This window comes from Ischnura elegans, chromosome 11 (genome assembly GCF_921293095.1).
Source record: "Ischnura elegans chromosome 11, ioIscEleg1.1, whole genome shotgun sequence".
In the NCBI taxonomy this organism is placed as follows: domain Eukaryota; kingdom Metazoa; phylum Arthropoda; class Insecta; order Odonata; family Coenagrionidae; genus Ischnura; species Ischnura elegans.
The window spans coordinates 11,800,339-11,822,602 of NC_060256.1; the positions used below are offsets into that span (position 1 = coordinate 11,800,339).

General features: G+C 39.5%; 1 protein-coding gene across 1 annotated transcript in view; it reads left to right on the top strand.

The window, feature by feature from the left end:
• The window catches only part of LOC124168515 (cyclin-dependent kinase-like 1), a 99,292-nt gene that overhangs the window by 69,065 nt on the left and 7,963 nt on the right, over positions 1-22,264 (top strand). The window contains exons 3-5 of the mRNA XM_046546839.1: positions 14,702-14,987; positions 21,652-21,762; positions 22,074-22,163. Coding sequence (XP_046402795.1) covers positions 14,702-14,987; positions 21,652-21,762; positions 22,074-22,163 — 487 coding nt within the window. The remainder of the gene's footprint in view (positions 1-14,701; positions 14,988-21,651; positions 21,763-22,073; positions 22,164-22,264) is intronic.

Sequence of the window (22,264 nt, forward strand, 5' to 3'; positions counted from 1 at the left end):
GGTAATAAATAAAAGAGGAAATATCTTAGGGATTTTTTCAATCGCCATCGAGAATTTACAACATCGGTTTGTAGCGTTTGAAAATAATCTATGCTGCCTACTTAAATTATGAAAAAATAATATCATACATGTTAATCTGAAATTCTGTGAGTAGATTAAAAATAGAATGCGTACCTCACAGCCTCCACGTTTGGGAATGTATATAAGGCAAATGCCACGGACACAAGGCCCGCGAAAACGAATGTTAACTATGTTGATCAGAAAAATGACTTTTCTCGGGATCGAATGCGGAAATTTATTATGGGGAACCCGGGGCAGGAACAGAGTAAGGCGTTTTTAAGGGCGAAAAAAGCGGCAATATCTATAACTAGTCCAGAATTAGATTGGTGTTGCTTAACTTATAAGCAACACCAATCTGGAGTTGATATAGCTATTGCCGCTGGCGCAGCACTTTTTTTTCACTTTAAAAAATCGCTTACCGCGTTCCTCCCCGGGTTCCCTTACATTCCCCGGACGGGAAAGTTGTAAACTTTTGTCAGGGTCTGAGATTCAACTTTTTTTCAAAATCGGATAATATAACCACTGCCGCCAGAGCCCTGAAGTTCAAAATTCAATCGAAATTTGGATATATAACACCAATAGAAGTAGTAGTATTGATCGTTAGGGTGCGTCGACGGCTAGGTCATTCTGCACCACTCCTCAGTCACTAGATTCAAGTCATAATTTAATAACATAATAATCACATAATTTATTTATATAGGTTAGAAACAATCAGGCATTATTTATAAAAATTTAAATTTGATTCAACAGACCTGTTTCTCTGATAAACAAAATTATACCATTCATATTTGTCGGGTTGTCTCCGAGGAGGGATTCAAGGTCCCTCCCCATATATTGAGCCGAATCCGTGCGTCACGGTATTTGTCGCACTCTGTCAGGATATGTCGGATGCTTAAAAGACATCCGCACTAATCACACTGAGGCGCTTCCTTCTCTTCCGTAAAGAGAAAGGAATGAGTCAAGCGACAGCGCCCAATCCTCAGCCGAGTAATTGCCACTTCCTCCCTTCGATTGTTCCTGGCCGAGGAGGGCCAATCTGAAGTTGTCGCCTTGATGCTTCGCAATTTATTATCGTTCAGAGTCCTCCACGACTCCATCCACTGTTCAAGCACAGCTTTTCTAAGTGACGCTCTCAAGTCTTCGTATGGAACTAGCATTGATGTGTGCACTTCGTCGCTTAGAGCTTCCTTGGCCAAGACGTCTGCTTTTTCGTTCCCCGCTATCCCCACATGTCCCGGTACCCAGAGAAAGCATACAATGACTCCCTTTCTCTTGAGGTTGTTGGGCAGCGTTGAGTGAATATCTTGGACAATTAGGTGCATGGGCGAGAAGCCAGAGATAGACTGTAGGGAGCTAAGGGAGTCAGTGCAAATGACGAAAGAGCCGATAGAAAATAAATCGGTTTTACTACTCCCGTTTCTACCGCATATTCGCTATCCAATACTCAAAAGTGAAGTGATATCGCAGGCAACCAGACATTTTTGGTTCTATGAGGGTTGCCTACACTCGAAAGTTGTTGCTCGTTTTCATCCATCGCAAAACCATAAAATGAGGAAGGGAAGGAAGAGGAGAGCAAACAGAGAATAAGGGTCAGCGTTTTATCCATTCCTCAATAAAGGGCAACAAGATGGCCACGGCTCGTCACACCTAAAGTTGCGCTCAAGGTGCTCTATACACTACTCTGACGCAAAGATCGGAATTCCCCTCAAAATCTCAAAAGTCAGCACGGGGAATTGAACCCGGACCTTAGGAACGGAACCCTCAAAATTATGTTAACCACGCCAAAGACAGAAGCACAGCATCCAAACTCCACTCGCGGTCCGAAACGGGGAAGAATTATTCCCAATTAAGTATCAATTATAAAATATCAAAAATCGATTAATTGGGAATACATTTCTCTCGAAACACACTCGATTAAATTTCTGAAAAGGGTAAAGGAATATCTCAATAACATCTTACGCGTAATTGATAATACTTCGCGAATTCGAACTTGAAAATATACAGCGTTGAAACGCACGCAATTACGTAAGTAATTTAAAAATACAACTGTAGAGAAGAAGATAAATCTCCCGAAATATCGAATTTCAATTAAATACCAAGCCCCTTAAACTCTTATTTTAAACCTTCTAGAATAATCCCATAAATGAATTCAGTTCCCAATTCAGCACAGTGATGTGATTTCTCTTCCTAAAGCAATCTTCTGCTCATTACATACAATTTGACATCAACCGCAAAATTGCTACATAGCAGTAAGTTTTTCCACCTATTATATGAAAGCCACCAGCATCCACTTACATCGGTAGAAACCAACGTGACGCTTAGGATATCGGTTACTTGGATACGATTTTTTAGATAATCCAGCTTTGACACGCAATGACGCAGAGCTAAGCACAACTCTTACAAACGGCTTACCAGCGTGGCCATGACCGATGGTGTCCTCTGACCTTCACGAGAATCGAGACATGGCTTCGCCAGGGCCATTAGCTCTCCTTAATAAAACATGCGCCATCTACACTCCCCAGTGCCCATGTTCTTTTGAGTCACGGAAGCATCACGCACTAAGACAGAGAGATCTATAATCCAGCCTTCAGCGGTTCAGTGCGGTTTAAATATTAACTGCTACATGATGCACAGAACCGCATTCCTTCCATCATCGCAATCTATACTTCGAGCTGACCTTGCACGAGACCCGGCTCTAACGATCATTATACTTTAATCTTCAATCACTCTTCGAGGGTATTTCTATCTGTAGTTCTCTACAGCCAGCGTTCCGACATTATCAAAATTCATTGACTTAAGTTTAACTATGTGGTATTCCATTTAAAGGTTTCTTGGATGGATATCCATTAAAAATGTATTAGTTATTTAAATTTCAAAATTATTATACCACTTCTTTTGTAAATAAAACTATCCGGATTTCGATGAATATTAATCATCACCATCGTTTTGTCGTTATCATTCACAATTTTAACGATTTTGAATGCTTCTCTAGGCTAATAATTTTTCAAGACAACATTTATTTTAGAGATGCACTATATACAACGGACAGCCGATATCCGCTTAACTACAGAAAAATCTGTTGTTTTCCCGGCGAATAGACTAAATAAGGTTTTCTCGGGTTTCCAGCCGGGTGACAAAGTCGTGAAATAACACTCAATGTGTAGGGCGGGAGAAAAAAAAATGAACACTCTGACCTAGCTGGAAAACCGATAAAACCTTGTTCGATCCGTCGAATAACGTTACGTATGGGCATGAAAAATGTAACAATTAGTGACCAAAATAATCAAAGAACTCCAGTTCCTACGAAAAAGGTGTGCGGATAAACCCGGAAAGCCCAGGTCACGTGATAATATTTCCCGTGCATTACTTCGCCCCATCTACCGAGGTGACTTTCATACTCGTAACAGGATGGATCCTTAATAACTAATCACGGGAGTAATCGAACTTAATCTGTACTGACACGAGTCGTCCATACACTTCCTTGAAGCCTAAAAGAAAACCCCTTTTAAAAACGTAACAAAAAACTGAAAACATGTTAGAATATTCTTAACTTTAAATTAATATAATAAAACACAAATAATAATGCGTGTAGGAAAAATACCAATAATTTACGGGGACCAAAAAATGACTGTGAATATTTAGCGATTACCAGCCAACTATTCACATGGAAATTTCAGGCTGGGGTTGTTGCCGCCCAGCCCTTCCTTAATCCACCACTGACTGGGAAAAGCACCGAATTTTTATCGCGGACAGACACACACCAGACGCCTTTTAATTAAATAAAATTTCCGAGAAACTGGCCCCATATTTGTTTGCGCAGCCTTTAACAACCATTCACTCATCCCACTCTTATTAGGAACATCGATATCCTCCACAGAGCGGGCTGACCTTCACATACAATACACCATTCTCTCTCGACCTTCATCCCATCAGCACTTTCCCGTGCCCCCTACGTCAATTCACGCTATTTACTTATTGATGTGAGAAAAGTACTCCACTGACCACGAGTTGCTATATCAATGCGCCACGAGTGACCTTCCCGAATGTCGTGTGCAAGGGCTTCCAGTTAATCCTCCGAAAACATCTGCCACACGAAGGAAAGCGCAGCAGTAGGCTATCACAATTCTCCACTAGAAAGCTTGACGTTGCTAGCGGGGCACTTAAATTTTCAGTATATTCTTAGGAAAGCATGGATCTCGGCAGCCGTTAAGACATTGTTCATTTCAAGCTTAGAGTTGAAGAAAAACAGACTTTAAAGTCTTCTTATTCATTTTTCAACATGATGCCATGTTGTTTCTGACACCAAAGAGGAATATATCCTATTGTAATGGTATTGTACCCTCCTGTGAAGCATAACGCATGACTGTATTCATTATCATGAAACTACAACCAGGTACTATAAAAGGTAACTTTTTTCACAAGGGTATCGTAACAAAAACTAAAAATATGTTACAATATTCTATACTAATCATTAAGATGACACAGATAATGATAAGCAAAGGAAAAAATCCAAAATATAGCTTAGAAGTCGCAAAAAAAGTATTATGCAAGTACTATTTTGAGCCTAAGTAATACCTCCACATAGCCCACGGATGTTTATTTTAAATAATAGTCTTTAAAATTAGAATGTAAAACATCTGCGCATTCAAATGCCTGATTTTTTAAATCCATATTGCAAAAATATCATTACTTCCATGCGTTGTCAGACCTAATGTATCTCGTTTATTCTTTATTAGTCCGTGATTTGCATTTTTACTGATTTTGCAGTGTTTTTATACAAAAACGGAAGATCTGCTATTGCTTTCGATCAGTACCCACTCCGTCAAGGTAGTATACCCCCAGAAGCGACTCCAAATGGCCATCCCACTAATTAGTTTCAGTAAAAACCGCACTTGGATCGTTAACTGTTCAAAAATGAATATTCACGAGACGCTGGAGAAAGGTGCTTCAGAAGAACAAGATATGGCATTTAACGACAGCATGAATGATACTTATGATAGGCGAATCATTTTATGCATCTCTAAACTGAACTCGATACAACAGAATGACGATACCCCATCCCTATACCGCCCTTAACTAAAAAAAGTAGCTTGTGCAACTACTCAGTATTACGAGTATCGCATTAGTCCTTGCTATCGTACTAAAGTATGCCTTTAAGGATTGGGTAATTACGGATAACAACGGTTACAAATATGATACCTATTTCTTATTTTCTTTCATATTTACCGGAAATTCTCAAGACACTTCAATCCCTCATTTTCACGACCCTATACCAAGAAAGCCTGAGTGTTAAGAACCTCACTAACACATGAAAACATACCTCATCCACGCATGGCGAGGTCACCTTTGCTACTGGCCATATGGTGATGTTGGTTGAGCTAACGCTATGGTAAACTGGGGGAGGCCCACCAGAGAAACAACTCCTTTATGCCTAATATCAGGCACTACAATGAGTCCTCTGAAAGAACCAATTTTTACGGCTAAAACATAATTCAACACTAAGTTTCCTGCATCGTAGAGTCCCTGAATCGAGCAAATCTTATTTTCTCTACCACCTTCCTCTCATTTCTATTTTTTCTCTTCAGAAACACATCCTGTCCGCAAGAATTCGTGTACAGTGAGCCATTTTTAAACTCAAAAATCCATTTTCCTTTTTGCTAAAATATATTACGATGCGACGCTAAGGTTTTTGCGTTTTAAGGTTTTTCCATAAGGACTGGGTCGCGATAAAAATTATTCCCTGTGTTTCATGCAAGCCCTTGCTTGCAGCCTTTGCCTCTTCCCGCTAATATCCATTACTCTACAGCAAAGAATGCCGTATGCAAGATTTCGGCGTGGATCCTATGGCAATTCTCATCAAGAGCAGGCTAAAACCAAATGCTGGGTTTTTCTCATCCCTTCTTACCGATCGTCAATGGCGCAATGACCTTGGCCATCCATTGTTACCACCAAAAATACCAACTACGAATTATATGAAATAGGATCGAAGTTTATAAGAATATGAATTATATGGCTTCGATTCCTTTTCCACAGAGAGCTCTGGTGTGCAAGACATCTACCGATTCGATCGATGGATTTTTCTTCCTCATAGGAAAATCCACTAGAAATGGTAGAAGAATAATTGCGTATGCATGCTTGGTTTCGCTATTTAGTGGGCCCTTTTCGCTCTGTAGCGTTAAGGTGTTTTTTCCCGTCCCCTCCCTTCCGCTCCTATCCTTCCCCAGAGGCGTCGGCGGGCTCCCATCGCGGCGGCGCCTCTATCCTTTTCCCTTCCTCTCCAGCCCCTCCCCGGGTGATCGGGCGGATCAAGCCACGGGCTTGGGTCCCGGCCCCGGTGTGTTGTATCCTAGAGAGGGTTCACCTAGAACCCTCATATTTCTTGGTGTGCAAGACATAGGTTATCAGTCACTTTTGAAAGTAACAAATTATTCGAAACGAATGGACTTTTCCTTCAGACTCAAGCCTATGACATGATTATTTTCACTTTTTATGGGAGAGATCGGAAGAGTCCACACCCTGCATTGGGTTGCATAACCGTGCCCTCCAAACTTTAATGGCTTAAACGTCCTCTCCTATCGGACTGTTCCCCAAATAACCAGCTCGAAACAAATCACCAACAACATCCGAAAAATATAAGACCAACGGACATGAAGACGCCCCTCAAAGTCATTATTCCTTGACCTCGCGCGGCTCACCTAAGTTACTTCATACTAAGATATCATCTCACCTGGTTTCCTTTTCCTGTTCTCTAATTCCAAGCCGAGCATTTATACGGCGAGTTGGAAATCACTATACCTTAATCTATTCGCATTTTCGCCCAACTTCCTTTTAACGGATCCGCGTCGCTTCACGGGCACGATATGCCGGCAGAAGATCACGCAAATTGGTGCCCCACAGAGACTCCTTGCGCCGGTCGGCAGTCGCGCAAAACCCAAATAAACACGTGAAGCCATAAGCGACGTGAAAATGGGCGCCAATCAAGAAACGGTTACTGCAACCCACCGAGCGCCGAAGCCATTGTCAGCGCTGGAGAAATGAGCCTTCGGGAGAAAATGCAATTGCCTCTGTCATGGAAGGCGCGATGGCATAACGTTTCCAAGATCTACATCAACTACATACTACCTCGCAAGCCGCCTGAGTAGGCGTGTGGTGGGGAGCGTTAGGACACCAATCTTTAAAAATTAAAAAGGAAATTACGCCTCGCATTTATTGAAGTCCTTAATTGTTAGGAGGAAAAAGGGAACTCCTATACCTATCCGTTCGGCAAAATATCTCTCTGAATATATCGTTTCTGTCGGACCTGGAAATATAATGGGGATAAAATATGATGTTCTCTGTGTCGCTATTAAAGATATCTATTCTACATTGCTCAACCAATCTAAGCCTTGATCGCAGCCTCCAATCTTTAGCGGCTTCCAGCCAAATTCGTTTACCACTTGTGTAAAGCAAAATATTATTGGTAACGGTGAAGTAAGGGTTATCAAGTTGATAACGAATTCCTGTCCTTCAAGAAAATTTATTTATTTTAATAAGTAAAACGGAATTATTTTCCAAAACAGTAGTATTTCATCTCTTTTCAAAAATTCCTTTCTCAAAGCAAAACAAAATCTTGGCAACACAAGTTACATGTCTTCCGACGCAACCCCACCAATATTAATCACGTCAACACAAAAGAGTTTGTAGGAAGACATTACAGGTTAAATATCCACTGGTAAAGGTGTTCGCCGCGGAAATTGATTGCCAAGGTAATTACCAAAAATGAGGGCAGCTAGGATTACAGCATGAGGCGGCTATCAGTCTTACAAAATGCAGTATTTTTGGAAGATTTTCATGATAAAATACACACACATGAATATTAAATAGACCAGAGATTCTCCTTAAAATGATTCTTTCCCCAAACTGTAATAAATTATAAATTTTAATCGTATCATTCAACCCTACAGAAATTGTCAATTTCGGCAACCCGCATAGCTCCATCAATTGCCACGTTAAGTTTTCATCGAGTTTATTACGGATTACAATTACTAAGTAAATCGGGAATTTTATAATTTCCGGGTTTTATAAGGGCACATCTCCAAGTATTTTAAATTCATTATAGACAAATGGGAATACACACCCGAGTCCTACAGGGTATATTTCATCCCTGTCGGCTTCTGCGTACTGCCTGATACAAACATTCGTTACCGTGGCACTCCATACTTCTAAAACAGGCTAACTTTGATAAAATCAAAATATCAACTGACATTTCGATGAGAGGTCCTCCGTAATTTTCTTGCGCACTCTTATGTCCTATCACGCATTACATACGAGTTCGAAGTGTTTTCCCTTTGCAAGTCATCAATTTTGTTAATATAATTAATTGAGAACTGAAGGAAATCCATTTCTATCTCCTTACATACCCTCAACGATTCACTGAAAATACCGTAATTATTACCAAAGATTTATCATAACATCACGGAAATCGAATTTTCAAGCCTTATGTGAATGTTTCAGATAAAAACTGGTGTTTCCTGAAAGATAAATTTTCAACTCGAAAGGAAACTTCCACTAACAAAATTTTCCATGAACTTTACCACTTCCTACAAAGGATATTTCTCTAGAAAATGGTTCTGGGTGGCTAGAAAGTACTTAATTTCGTAATCTTGAAGCCATCTTAAGGCGATAAATTTCGGACGACATTTGGATTTATTCATGGGGCTCACGTGAATAGAATCCGCTTACCACAAACTGCTATGTTGAAATACATGGTCACTTAAACCCCAGTGTGTACCCCATGATTAGTTTCTTCCTAATCCTAAATAATAACACTCACTGGTCCTAAAAAGTCATACATATAACACCCATTTTCGAAACGAAAATGACAAACATTCCTTTTAAATTAAAATTCATTTCTCTAATTATAGCCGCAAATCAAAATATAGCTACAGTAATTGCTGAGCGAATTATTAATTTCCTGCACAAATGCTTTTTCATGATTTCTCATACTTATAAGAGGATTTTTCCAGAAAGACTTAAGATGCATCAGTGATGGATCTATCTTTGGACAAATTGGAATAAATCACATTCACTATAAGACATTGCCGGATTTTCAACCATTAGAATTTGTAACCCCAGAAATTGTAATCTATACACTATAAAATCCACCTAGATCACTCACACACGCATGCAAATGTCTGGGGTGAGCGAGATGAGATACGACCAAAGAATCTACCCGTTCGAGAACACGTACTGACCAAATGTATTTTCCCGTTCATCAAAGAGAATACGTTCGTTGCTGATCACGAAAACAAAATGATAGACAAAGTTTTTGAAGAGATATTGGGCTGAGAAGAGTTTTAAAATCTCGACTAAAATTTGAAAGGCAAAAGCATAAGAAAGGTTGTCATTCCAGTTTTAAACTTCGAAGCCTCCGACTACAGAAAGGTAATTGATTGGGACAAAGTCAAGTTACCTTTTGCACCCCTTCCTTGGAAATTAAGTAACGAAGATATTGACTCATGCATAGAATCAAGGGTTACAAATTATTGGGCCAAAGAAAGGTTCTCCTGCTATAAAAAACTTCACAGCGATGCATGAAGTTTTTGACGGAAACTTAGCTTAAAGTTTGCGGGTTCCAAACAAGAGATGGCTACAATAGAACCACACAGGAATTGGGGTAAATTACACACAATTTATCAAAGAAATCATGTTATCGTAATGAATCATGGAGGTGAGTTCTTTCAGTACTTCGAAACAAGCGAAGAGAAGTGCATACGTTAATTTTGGATTAATGTATTACTCTAAATACATTAAATACCTTTATTTACCAATAAACCCTAGATATAAAGCATTTCGATTAAAAATTTATGAGAAACTTCAAAAATAAATTTTTAAATTTTTGGAAATTCACTAAAAATAATGCAATGTATGCACTTTTTGGAACCTTGCGTGGGCGGAAGATATTATTTAGATATTATTCAGATAAGAAACTACTTACTTTTCATTCACATATTTCCCTTGCTATACGCATAAAAATTAATATGTGGGATACCACTTTTTAAAAATGCGAAAAAAGACGAGTGAAAATAGCAATTTTTCCAATTATATAACGCTTTACGCGATCGCAACGCATTGTCCCTTTGGCATGACATTTTATAATTGTCTAATTATTCAATTTCAACAAGTTTACTAAACTATAACGGCTCAAAAATAAAAATTTCAACTTTTACGCCCCACTATAATATGTGGTCGAAGTATAATTCGCGCCATTTTCAGAGTTCCTCGCTGCGGAAACAATTGAGTGCAACGATCCGCACGTCAGAAATAAGCTGAAAGGATTGCAATAGGAATTACGCCATATAAATTCTGGAGTAATTTGTGATGCTACATAGCAGCCCCGAATTCCGCTATGTGGTCGCAATCTTGATACGCAGAATCAGGGTTGAAGGAATACTATTTTTTCACTCACCTGCTCCCTTTAATGGCACAAAATTCTTCCTCTCTATCACACGTAATCACTTGCCTCCGAGTATTTTCTTTCTTGTTCCTCCGATGCGACTTTAAATGAAGACACTTAACATCGATTTAATTTGTTTTCAACAATACTTTAGAGCAAAAATAGTCAGGTTTGTGAAGAAAGCACTCTTTATTAACCACAGAACTGTAAAACGACTTCAAAAACGCACTCAAAAACTGAAAAACCGAATGTTTGTAGTCCAGTCTCCGCGGTAGCACTTGTGATGATGTCACTCCTTAAAACAAAAGTATTGGATAAGGCCTTCTCTCTTGGAGGTTAAGCTGCAGCAAGAGAGAAGAAACGCCAGTAAAATGCGCGAAATTTACCCAAAAAAAAGGTTGTTGTAATTTATAATCTTCATAACTGATTTAAATCTCCGCGGAATTCGAAATATTCTTCCACCGCAGAAATTTGTCACACCTTTAAGGTCATGTGAAATTCCTCGAGCCACCTCTCTCCATGAAGTGATTACCATATTTTCACAATTACTTTGAACGATTCCGCAAGCACACGTCACCAAGTCTGGACTCCTAAAGGTCATCCCCAGGTAATGAGTGGCACATAAAGTGGAGCAGACGTAAGATAATGACCTTGCGGCACTCTCGCGTAATGTCAGAGCAGCAGCTCATGAGCGTGCAAGACCACATGGGCATAAGGAAGCACAAAGGCACGGCAGGTTCTATATTTACACAACCATTACGAGAGCAGAGGAAAAGATTGGCGTAAAAAATTCAAGGATGCAAAAATGAACACTCTCCTCTTCAAAATGAGAAGATATCGTTTCAACGGCCTAGCCTAACCTCGACAAAAATGAACGGATTTCATAGATACAATGAATAAATTGGGATAAATAATTCATAAATAAAAATATTTCGATTTTTCCCATTTTTTCATGCCGTTAAACCGAATCCAAAGTTTCATACCGATGTGATGACATTCTATGCATCAACAGTAAAAGGCATACACAAACAAAAACACATAACTACACCTCATTTCTTGTTGAAATTGGTAAATTTCAATTACATAGCCGTGAACTACGACTCGTACTTTTTTGTCATGAGACAATATAAAGAATTCGATACCGTGGTGACTTAATTTGCTCTTACATACAGAAATATACACTTAAAAAGTAGGCCTGCAATATAAAAGATGAATAAATGAAAGATGTTTCGAATTCTGGTTCTCAATACACATCTACTGCTAGTTTTTAAATCTAATATCACAATTTTCTACCTAAATCCAAATATATCCAATGTCCTTGGAAAATACGGAATTATATGAATAAAATGTGACTTTAACCAATGCTTTATAGTATAAAATGAAATTCAAGCAAAAAAGAGATAAAATCATTTCAATTGTAAGTCTACTACATGTGAATCAAGGTCTAAACAGAAAAACTCAAGAATATTAGGTTTGAATCATCCCAATTGAATCGAAAACCAAGAATGGAAGGGTGCCCTTTGAACAATAGTTATCACCACATGCTTTTAGCGTAAGAAATGCATTATCATTGATAATCTGGGGTATATGATACCCCCTGAGGTTAGCAAGGTCGACCAATTGGGTAATCATACGGAATATTTTAAACTAGGATTAAAGAGTCGATTTTAGGGTCATTTCGAATATTTTTCTACCAAAATTATATAATACGGCGTCAGTTTTCCAATAAATATCCTTGGGTAATTAAAAGAAATATGTGTCGCCTTAATTTTGAAAAGTCCGCCTCGGCGCCTCTGTTCACAGCCGCCTCACAACTGAAAGTTATCTAAAACGGTGAAGCGGTCTACGTATCCTGATGTATAGATTACTTAAATACCTAAAGTGTAATGTGTGTAACATAACTACCAGGAAATTCCTCTAACGACGACAGCACTACGCTGACGAGTGTTGATAAAATTTAGATCTATTGCTCTTAAACTGATCCGCTGATTGAAATTATCTAATGACATACCATTTTTTAATGCTTTCTCAATGCCAGAAAATATACTTAGGACACCATGCAAATGGTCTCCATGAAAACCTAACAACTACATTGATACCAAATTGCTTTCTACGGCCTAGGTATTTTGATAGAGGGTGTTATGAAAACACAACTACTCAACAGAGGCCAATGAAGAATCAGGAGGAACCAAAACATACATTTAAAAGAGAAAAGGCATTGGTGCATATTTGAATTATCACGCAAAAAATTCAAGAAAATGCTTCGTGTTCATTGACAACTGACATGAAAAACGAATAATGCAATACTGTAACGTCCATAAGATTTCAATTCTTTATTTCAACATTTAATACCATGGGAAGACTCCAATACTAAAATTTTGCATCACACAGTCCAAGAAAAATAATCGTATGCTTACAAAAATTGATCATGAAAAATTTCTCTCTTCCTCAATTTGGGGCAATCGAACCTGGTCAATCTATTAAAGAACATTGGCAAGGTTAGATGCTTTATTTCAAAACTTACTTCCTAAAAAAATCGAATTTTAAACATTTGTTTAAATTAATGTCAATAAGAGATACTCGTATTAGGATAAAAAATAATTTATAAAAACAATCAACTTTCCATTCTCTGAGAAAACATGCGACATGCAAACCTGATCGATGTAACTGAGAACTTTGGCTGTAGCATGATGATTGATTTCAAGACCAGACCAATGAAAAAATGCCCACACTAAATACTAGAGTTATGTTTAAGGCCCTTTTAAACGGTGCACGGAATTGCGCAATCTGACGTACGTGCGAAGGCGCAATCAAAATTGCGTCGTGTAAAGCGGTGAATTGCTAGAACACATGCGAGAATGCGTGGATGCAAGACGGCAAAATAGCCCGTTCTAATTTCGTTCATGCATTCGCGCAATTCCACGCCATTTTAGAAAGTAATGCAGCTCTAACCTGCGCCTTTCCGTGCCCCGTGTAAAACGGCCATTAGAGAAGCTATCGAAAAACCATAGATAGTAAATTTTTAATGTTCCACTTTCTTCTCTTCAAAAGAATCTGCAGCACCCAAGCCAGAAATGCATTTTTTCAAGACAGAACTCGTAACTGAACTCAATTACTAAATACTTTATTGACTGAGTTATAGAGAACTTTTCATATAAGCAGACAAAACTAATAATAAAAACGTTTCAATTTCTTCTCACGGAGAGAATATTTGGCAAACGGCCCTGATATTTGACGATGTTTTTTAATCATGACAAACCTCCAACGCCTGATACTTAATTGATTGAGGCTAAGTGAAGTTGTTGCGTTATCAGAGATGTTTTAACATTCGATTTCTTCACTCATACAACTTACGGCACTCAAAACTGACAGTTTGAGGCTCAATTTCAAGACAAAAACATCATAACAAAACTCCCACGCTCATCAATTATTTCATCTCCGTCAAGAGAATTAAACAAAATCAATAGCAAAATCCAAAGTTTCAAGCATAATGGAGTGAAAGTTTTCCATATTGAAACAAACTTTCCTTGGAACCTTCTTAACCTTGAATATCATGTAGTAACATTGAAACCTAGGTCGCGATAAATTTTATAATCGTAGAAAATTGCAAGTATTTATTTCAATCTTTTATATTATTTCTACTGTATAGATACCTTTTTCTCAACTTATACGCAACGAAACTCTACAATGATGTACCAAAATGCACATAATTTATCAGAGAACATGCGACAGTATATCTTACTTTCTAAATATTGCTATCGTTTCCTAAAATTGGTTTTTAAATAATTAAAAAAAAAACGGTAAATATTCCCGACGTTAACGGCGCACAAACTGATACATTTGTTCATTTGCAACAATATCTCGCATTCTTTAAATAACTTTTATCAAAATGCGGCTGATTCCACATTCCAGTCTCCTGTTGATACGTAAGGATGATCGTCATCATGTGCGTTTAACAGAGGATAGTGTAATTACTTCCAATGTTGTGTTTAAAGAGGACCTCTGCCCTAAATTTGTACATGAACATTCCAATTGAATTTGTACATAAGACCCTGCCTTTTTTTTCTACATTTTAAAATTAGAAACGCGCCTATCCCCCTGTGGACCTACATTGAAAAGAGTGGGGGAAGCCCGCTGGGAGCGGGCGCAGCACGCTCGTTTTAAATTATTAGTATTCTAACTTTCCTCTCTCTCTCTCTTATACAGAACCTGCGACATCCAAACCTCGTCAACCTGATCGAGGTGTTTCGGCGGAAGCGACGGCTTCACCTGGTCTTCGAGTACTGCGAGCGCACGGTGCTGGACGAGGTGGAGGCCCACCCACACGGTGCCCCCGAGGAAGTGGCCCAGATGATCGCCTGGCAGACGCTGGTGGGCCTCCACTACATCCACAGCCGGCACTGCGTGCACCGGGACATCAAGCCAGAAAACCTCCTCCTCACCTCCAACGGACTCCTCAAACTCTGCGACTTCGGATTCGCACGCTCCATGTGTAAGTACATCCTCTCCACGATAATTCGGTCGTTCACTCTGACACCCGAAATCGTATTCCATTAAAATATTTCGGCAGATGGAATTGAAAGATGATTTGTAGAGAAAAAAAGAATGTTCCTCATTCACCCATTATCTAAAAAGTTAACTCATTTCAGCCCACCGTAGCCATGTGGCTACATCCAACCATTCTGAGAATGTGAGGCTCTTGAAGAAAACAAGCTCTCCTTTTTGCTATCAAATTTCCTCCAACATCTACATCTACAACATCTACATCTACAAATTACCCTGCGAGCCACCTCTAGGGTGTTTGGCAGGGGGTGATCAATCACCAGCATGCAGCATGCATTTGGACTCCCACATGCACACCACACCGTCCAAGAAACGTCCCGTATAATAACAAACTATACTACTATATGCTGTTAGAAATAGAATATAGAATAGAAATTCAGAAACATGCAGTAAGTTTTACATAGGTTAGTAGGCTACACTACAAGTCATGCAATCTATTTACGCGCTCTATTGCTGCCGTTATAATCTCTTATTGATCGTGGAAAAAATGACATTCGGAATCTGTCTGTTCTGCAATCTATCTCTCTTATTTTATTTATATGATCTGATCTTCCGTAGTACGTAGGCGTCCGCAAGATATGGTTAACTTCGTCAGAAAAGACACTGCTCTTGAATTTATCTAAAAGGTTTAGTCTATTTTTCAATCTACGGTCCGACAGAGATTCCCATCCGAGTTTATCTAAGAGGTCAGTTACACTAACAAGACTATCGTAACGACCTTTCACATACCTGGCAGCTCTTCTTTGCACGCGTTCTAACTCTGTTATTAAGCCTTTTTCATGAGGGTCCCAAACACTGGCAACGTATTCCAAATGTGGTCTAACGAGGGAAAAGTAGCTAATTTCTCTCACTTTGTCGTCGCACTTCCCTAATATTCTTTTAACGAAACCCATTTTACGATTAGCTTGACCGGTTATTTCTCGAATATGTTTATTCCACGATAAATCATTATTGAGTCTAACCCCTAGATATTTCACAGATTCAACTGCCTTTAACTGCGTGCCCCGAATGACATAGTTACGCTGTAGGGAGTTATTCTTCTTCCAGAAATTCATTACGACGCATTTTTCCAAATTTAATTCTAACTGCCAAGCATCGCACCAAGCTTGGATAGCAGCAAGGTCATTCGTTAGTTCATCTATATCTTTGCTGGAACGGATTTCTCTGTAAACTACAGCGTCGTCTGCAAATAATCGTAACTTACTCTGCACTACTTCGCCAATGTCTTTTATATAAAGAAGGAATAGGAGTGGGCCAATGACACTACCCTGAGGAACGCCAGAAGTCACTCTAACCTCATTGGAGACTGCACCGTCTAATACTACTCTTTGGACGCGGTCGCTCAAAAATTCTCTAATCCAGGAAATGACATCTTCGTCTAGACCATAAGATTTCAGTTTTATTATTAACTTTCCGTGGGGTACTTTATCAAATGCCTTTTTGAAATCAAGAAAAATCGCGTCTACTGGAATGTTGTCTTCCCCGGAGACTAAAATATCGTGGGCGAAAAGCGCTAACTGAGTTTCGCACGATCTGCTTTTCCTGAATCCATGTTGATTTCCCATTAATAAGTTTTGCGCGTCTAGGTGTTTCATTACCGAGCTGACTACGATGTGTTCAAGGACTTTGCAAGAGATGGACGTTAAAGATATCGGCCTGTAATTAGATGGCTGTTCCTTGTCTCCACTTTTAAATATAGGCGTTACATTAGCGATTTTCCAGTCATTAGGTACTTCGTGTTGCTTGATGGATTTACTGAATATTAACTGCAAGTAGGGGGCAAGTTCTGAGGCTAGTTCTTTATATACGCGAGAAGGGATTTCGTCTGGACCAGGTGATTTATTTGGACTGAGCGATTTCAATATATTTTCTATTCCGAGCGTACTAATGTCAATAGCTGGCATCTTATGTAGACAGGGATTGTCATCGGTCTCGGGTGAGTTTTCGGAAGGCTCCGTGAACACGCTCTTAAAGTAGGAATTTAATAAATTGGCTTTATCGTAACTGCTTGTCAACACATCTCCATTGTCGTTACTCAGCGAACATACGGTAGATCGTTTACCTTGAACTTCCCTAACATATGACCAAAATGCTTTTGGGTTATCCTGTAACTGCTCTACTAGTGTTTTTCTTTTAAAATTCGTGAACGCATTCCTGAACGCTTCCTTCGTGGCGGCTTTAGTCATCCTATATTTTTTAATTATTAGCTCGCGTTCATTAGCGGATAAATCCGTGCTGACTTTTTTCATTTTAGCATGACACGCTCTCTGTCGCCTCAATGATTTTCTCACTTCCGCGTCGTACCATCTCGGTTCGCTGCCTTCTTTTACTATTTTACTAGGGATGTAGCTATTTATTCCCGAAGTTACGAGCGAAAGAAAAGCTTTCCAAGTATTCTCTACATTTAACTTTAATACTGATTCTTGAAACTCGGGGAAAGCATTTTTCATATGACTCTTAAACCCATCAAAATTAGCTCTTTTAAAAATGAAAACTTTACGCTCTTTTTTAAAGTTAACAGCGGTATTTAGAGAAAACTTTGCAGTTACTACCCTATGGTCACTTATTCCTTCGACAGTGCCAACGTTTATTACCTGATGTGGTATATTTGTCGCTAATAAATCAAGAATATTTTCTCCTCTGTTTGGTGCGGATGCTATTTGAAACAATGAATTAGATGTGAAAGTGTGTAATAAAGCCTCGCAGATCACTTTATCCCTCCCACCAGGAATGAAGCTATAAGTCTCCCAATCTATAGAGGGTACGTTGAAATCTCCAGCCACAATCAAGTTTCTTTCAGGATACTTGGATGCTACGCTGTTTATTTGATTTTGAAAATCCAACATTGACGTTATATCTGAGTTAGGTGGTCTGTAATACGAACATAATAAAATAGTTTTGAATTTTGGACATTTAATTAAACACCACACAGATTCAACGCTGGTCTCAGTTACGGTTATCGCTTGGCTGACGATTGAATTCTTTACAGCTATAAAAACTCCGCCCCCAACTCGATTAATTCTATCTTTCCGATAAACAGTGAACGATTTTGGGAAGATCTCATTGTCTGAATCATCATCTGTTAGCCAACTTTCTGTTCCAAAAATGACGTTACACTTCGTACTATGAATTAAATGGTGGAATTCGGGAATCTTATTTCTTTAACTACGGCAATTAACCACAGCCACGATTAAAACTTCGGAAGTAGTAATATTGCGATTCGGGAATAATTCTGATTTGCTTTTGTCGAATAGACTATTCACAGGCTCTATACCGCTGATTAATTGAAATGCATGTCTTATTGTCACACTATCAAAATGACTTGAGCCTTGACTACCTTTGAACGTGTTGCACGACTGACGCTTCTCGTGCTTAAATGTAATACCTGAAACGCTGATTTTTCTCTCTACTTCTCTATTCTCATTTCTGGAAGAATCTTTGTCTGTGAAAAGTTTTGAACTTACCCCTTTATTTTTCAACCCACTAATATATCTACACTCTGCCCTACTCTCTACTCTAAAAAAGACCTACAGTGCTCAAATATGCTACTCGCTACACGACTAGCCGACTCGGCCGTGTAATGGACTCCCGAACGGTTCAGAGGGATCCGACACGATCGGATTGCCGGCCTAAGGTCCACGAAGGAGGCTCCGATGTCCGTGCAGAAACGACGCAGCCTCTGGTTTATGCCTTCCACTCGGCTCCAAACCAGAGAACCACGATCGATCCTCGGGACAAGACTACAAATCGAAAGCTCAATGCCGACTCCAATGGTCCCACCCACCCGCTTCACTTCGGAATTCAGATCCCGGAGGGAATCTAGAATTTCCTCAGATCCACGGAAGGTGGCATCATTGACGCCGACATGAGCCACGACCCGCAGTCTGGAGCACTTCGTGCCCCGTACCGCCGCACCAACCGCCTGCGTCACCTGAGGAACACCGCCACCAGGGATGCACCATGACGTTACACGGTCGCTTACACCCTCGCGGTCTGCCCTCTCCCGTAACGGGACCATCACACGACGGACATTGCTACTCCCTAACACTATGATCCCCCCCTTCCCACTCTGACGCCCCTTCCTAGGTGCCGGTTTCGGGGTAGGAGTAGGCACGTCAGGCACCTCGGAGTTTCCATCCGACAGCAACTGGTACCTGTTCGAGACGGGGACGGGATTTGCCTCAGCATCCCCCAAACCCCGTCTTAGAGTGACACTACCACCGTCCCTCCGAGACACGACCCTCCAAAACTCAGATTTACGGGGTGACGTGACCCCGTCATCGAGAGATGGACCTCGAGGAAGGCTCTCGATCGACCAGCCGCTATTTGCAATCGGGCGAACCTGTGCAGCCCCTGTGGCACGGCGACCTTTCGAAGAACCACCCCTCGGACCATTCCCCTCAGCGGTATCAGCCACCCTTTCAAACTGGGCCCGAAGTTCCCGCACCATCGTCTCCAACGCGGTAATGCGGTCTCCGAGAGCCTCGCATTCACCGGCGTTTTCAACTCCGGCAACGGGTGACCTATTCGAAGGCATCCTATCACTATCGCAACTCATCGGACATCATGTTGAAACTTGTAGTAACTTGATACGATGATTAGTTTATTTTTGATGCCAGTCTAAATAAGGCCACTGACGGAAAGAAACAGGTGCATAACGGAAATTCAATATGAAAGCCTACTGTCTGTAAATTACATGCTAGTATCATAAAATAGAACAGAAAATGGCTTTGCATAGATTATTTTTACTTTCCTTTGTCTAAAAATATGCTTGTCCTGAAGATTCATCCATTCTATCAAGATCACTCGAAGAAATTGAAAGACATTAGATTCTGGCCTCGCTAACACCCAGTGGCAATAGCTGTATGGTAAGATGATTTTGAAGAAACAAGTTAATATATCGCCAACATATTTCACTGGTTTACTAACGACGACCACAGGAGCAACATTATCTTCATAATCGCAAGAAGAAATTTTTCTGGGCGGAAATGGGTTAATACTAAAAATCAGATTGATTTGGTGGCTTAAGTGATTGCGTCCAACCCAGTCAACCGGAGTTCAAATCCCAACAAAATCCCTCTGATGGCAAAGATTTTTCAGACTCTAACCGATCCGTACTTTTGTGCTTGTTGAAGGGCGCTTCCAAGCACAGCATTCTGTCCGTCAGATGGGATGTTAAGCTGTGATCCCCTTATAACCTTTTGCTAAGAGCAGGCTAATGCCAACACGAGGTTTCTCTCTACTTTTCCCTCCTAGCGCAAATGAGCTAATCTGTTGGTCATCCCTCCAAACAGGTGCGCTGCTAGGAATTAAGGCTAGGGGGGGTTTAGGCGCAACTAATACAGGGGGTATAGAATACCGGAGGTGTGGGTGTCCTTTTTTTTAAGATAAATGGTTAAAAATGGTGAGTTTTACGGCTTTCTGATGAATTTTTTATTAATCCTTACACTATTTATAAGTATTAATTATCCAATTTAGTATAATGGGTTAAATTTTAAAATTTCTCTGAGTTCTGGGGGGTTTTACCCCTCAAACCCCCCCTCCTTGCTGGGCCACTGCCTCCAAATACCATACATACAAATACAGGGAATGTTAAGAACCACTTTTAATATGGGGACAAAATAGTGCTCCTGTTCCCATTAGAATTTTTTCAGGGAGAACCGTTCATTGAGGGAATAATACCCACAAGAAATTACCACGTGATGCCGACACCATCAGAGGAATAGCTACAGAAGCAGTTATCTGCAAGTCGGGAACACGCGACGTCATTGACTAAACTATGAAAGGATTAGAACCATCAATTTTTCACCGCAAATAATTTGAGATGTAAGTGACGGATAAAAAAAATGGATAGACATAAATCCCTATATTATTTCAATGTGTATAACATTCAACGAAAAAAAGGTGAACGAACCCTTATTTTTCCTTACTTACCTTAATTTTCGAGAACGCATTTCCTACGATTCACTCATATTTGCAGGTTTTACACTATTTAGTATTGGTAGCACTGACACGGAAGGGAAGCCAAACCTCCGTCTTTGGCTCCGCTCCAACTGTAGTTACGCTCCAAGCAATTAAGCGCTCGTCTCTGAATTGCCTCAGCGGTTCAGAAGTCAATATAGTTCGACAGAAAATCCACACTTTTTAAATTAAATTTCGATAATATTCAATGGAGCATTCCTCATGTAAAACCAGTGTTCCTTTCCTCTGTCCTTACACTACTATGTGCATTGGTATAAATTAAATTTCAGTGTTGAAGTTTGCTGAAAAGCTGTGTCTGCACTTAAAATACCGTTAGTTCTCCGTCCCCATTCCGCTTACATGTTCACCACTTATTCCATCTCATCTTGCAGGGAATCAAGAATTTAGTTTTAACATATCCATGAGAAGTTGGAGGTAGTATCTATGGAAAATAATACTGGGAGGAATATAGCAAAAGTATTTACGGCTTTCCAAATATCACAAACTAAATTCAAAACAGCATAAGTCATCTATTTTCACTCGAATCAGTTTCCAATCAACACTTAATTCCAAATTAAAATCAACAACTAATTCCAAATGCTATCTCTTGTGTTTCATTCCATTGGATGCAGCATCACCTAATGGGGAGATGACGGAATATGTTGCGACTAGATGGTACAGAGCTCCAGAACTTCTCTGCGGCATGACAAATTACGGACCTGCTGTGGACATTTGGGCTGTGGGTAAGGATATTCACTACCATTTGTAAATAAGATTTATGCAAACGTCCATTGCTACTTGCATAATTAAATACTTATTGCTATTAAACAGGCTGAAAAGTATATACATAATTCCTGATACTCTTTTGAAAATTCATGAATCCAGTAGAGAAACAAATATTAAATTAATCTATCTAATTCTTTAAGAACTATTATATTTATCTTTCATACTCTGACTCTAAACAGAATAATTTTATTCAACGTTACTTTTATCTATAATAAGCTAAATATAAATACATATTTCCAAAATGATGAGTTAATTATTTGTTTTTTAGGCTGTGTGTATGCAGAACTTTTGCGGTCAGCAGCGCTATGGCCTGGAAATACTGACATGGACCAATTATTTCTGATTCAAAAAACATTAGGTAAATAATTAAAATAACTTCAAGAAAAGATGACCAATCACAAAATTAAGTTAGACAACATGTACATACATAAAAAAACCAAATGGAATTCATATTCTAAA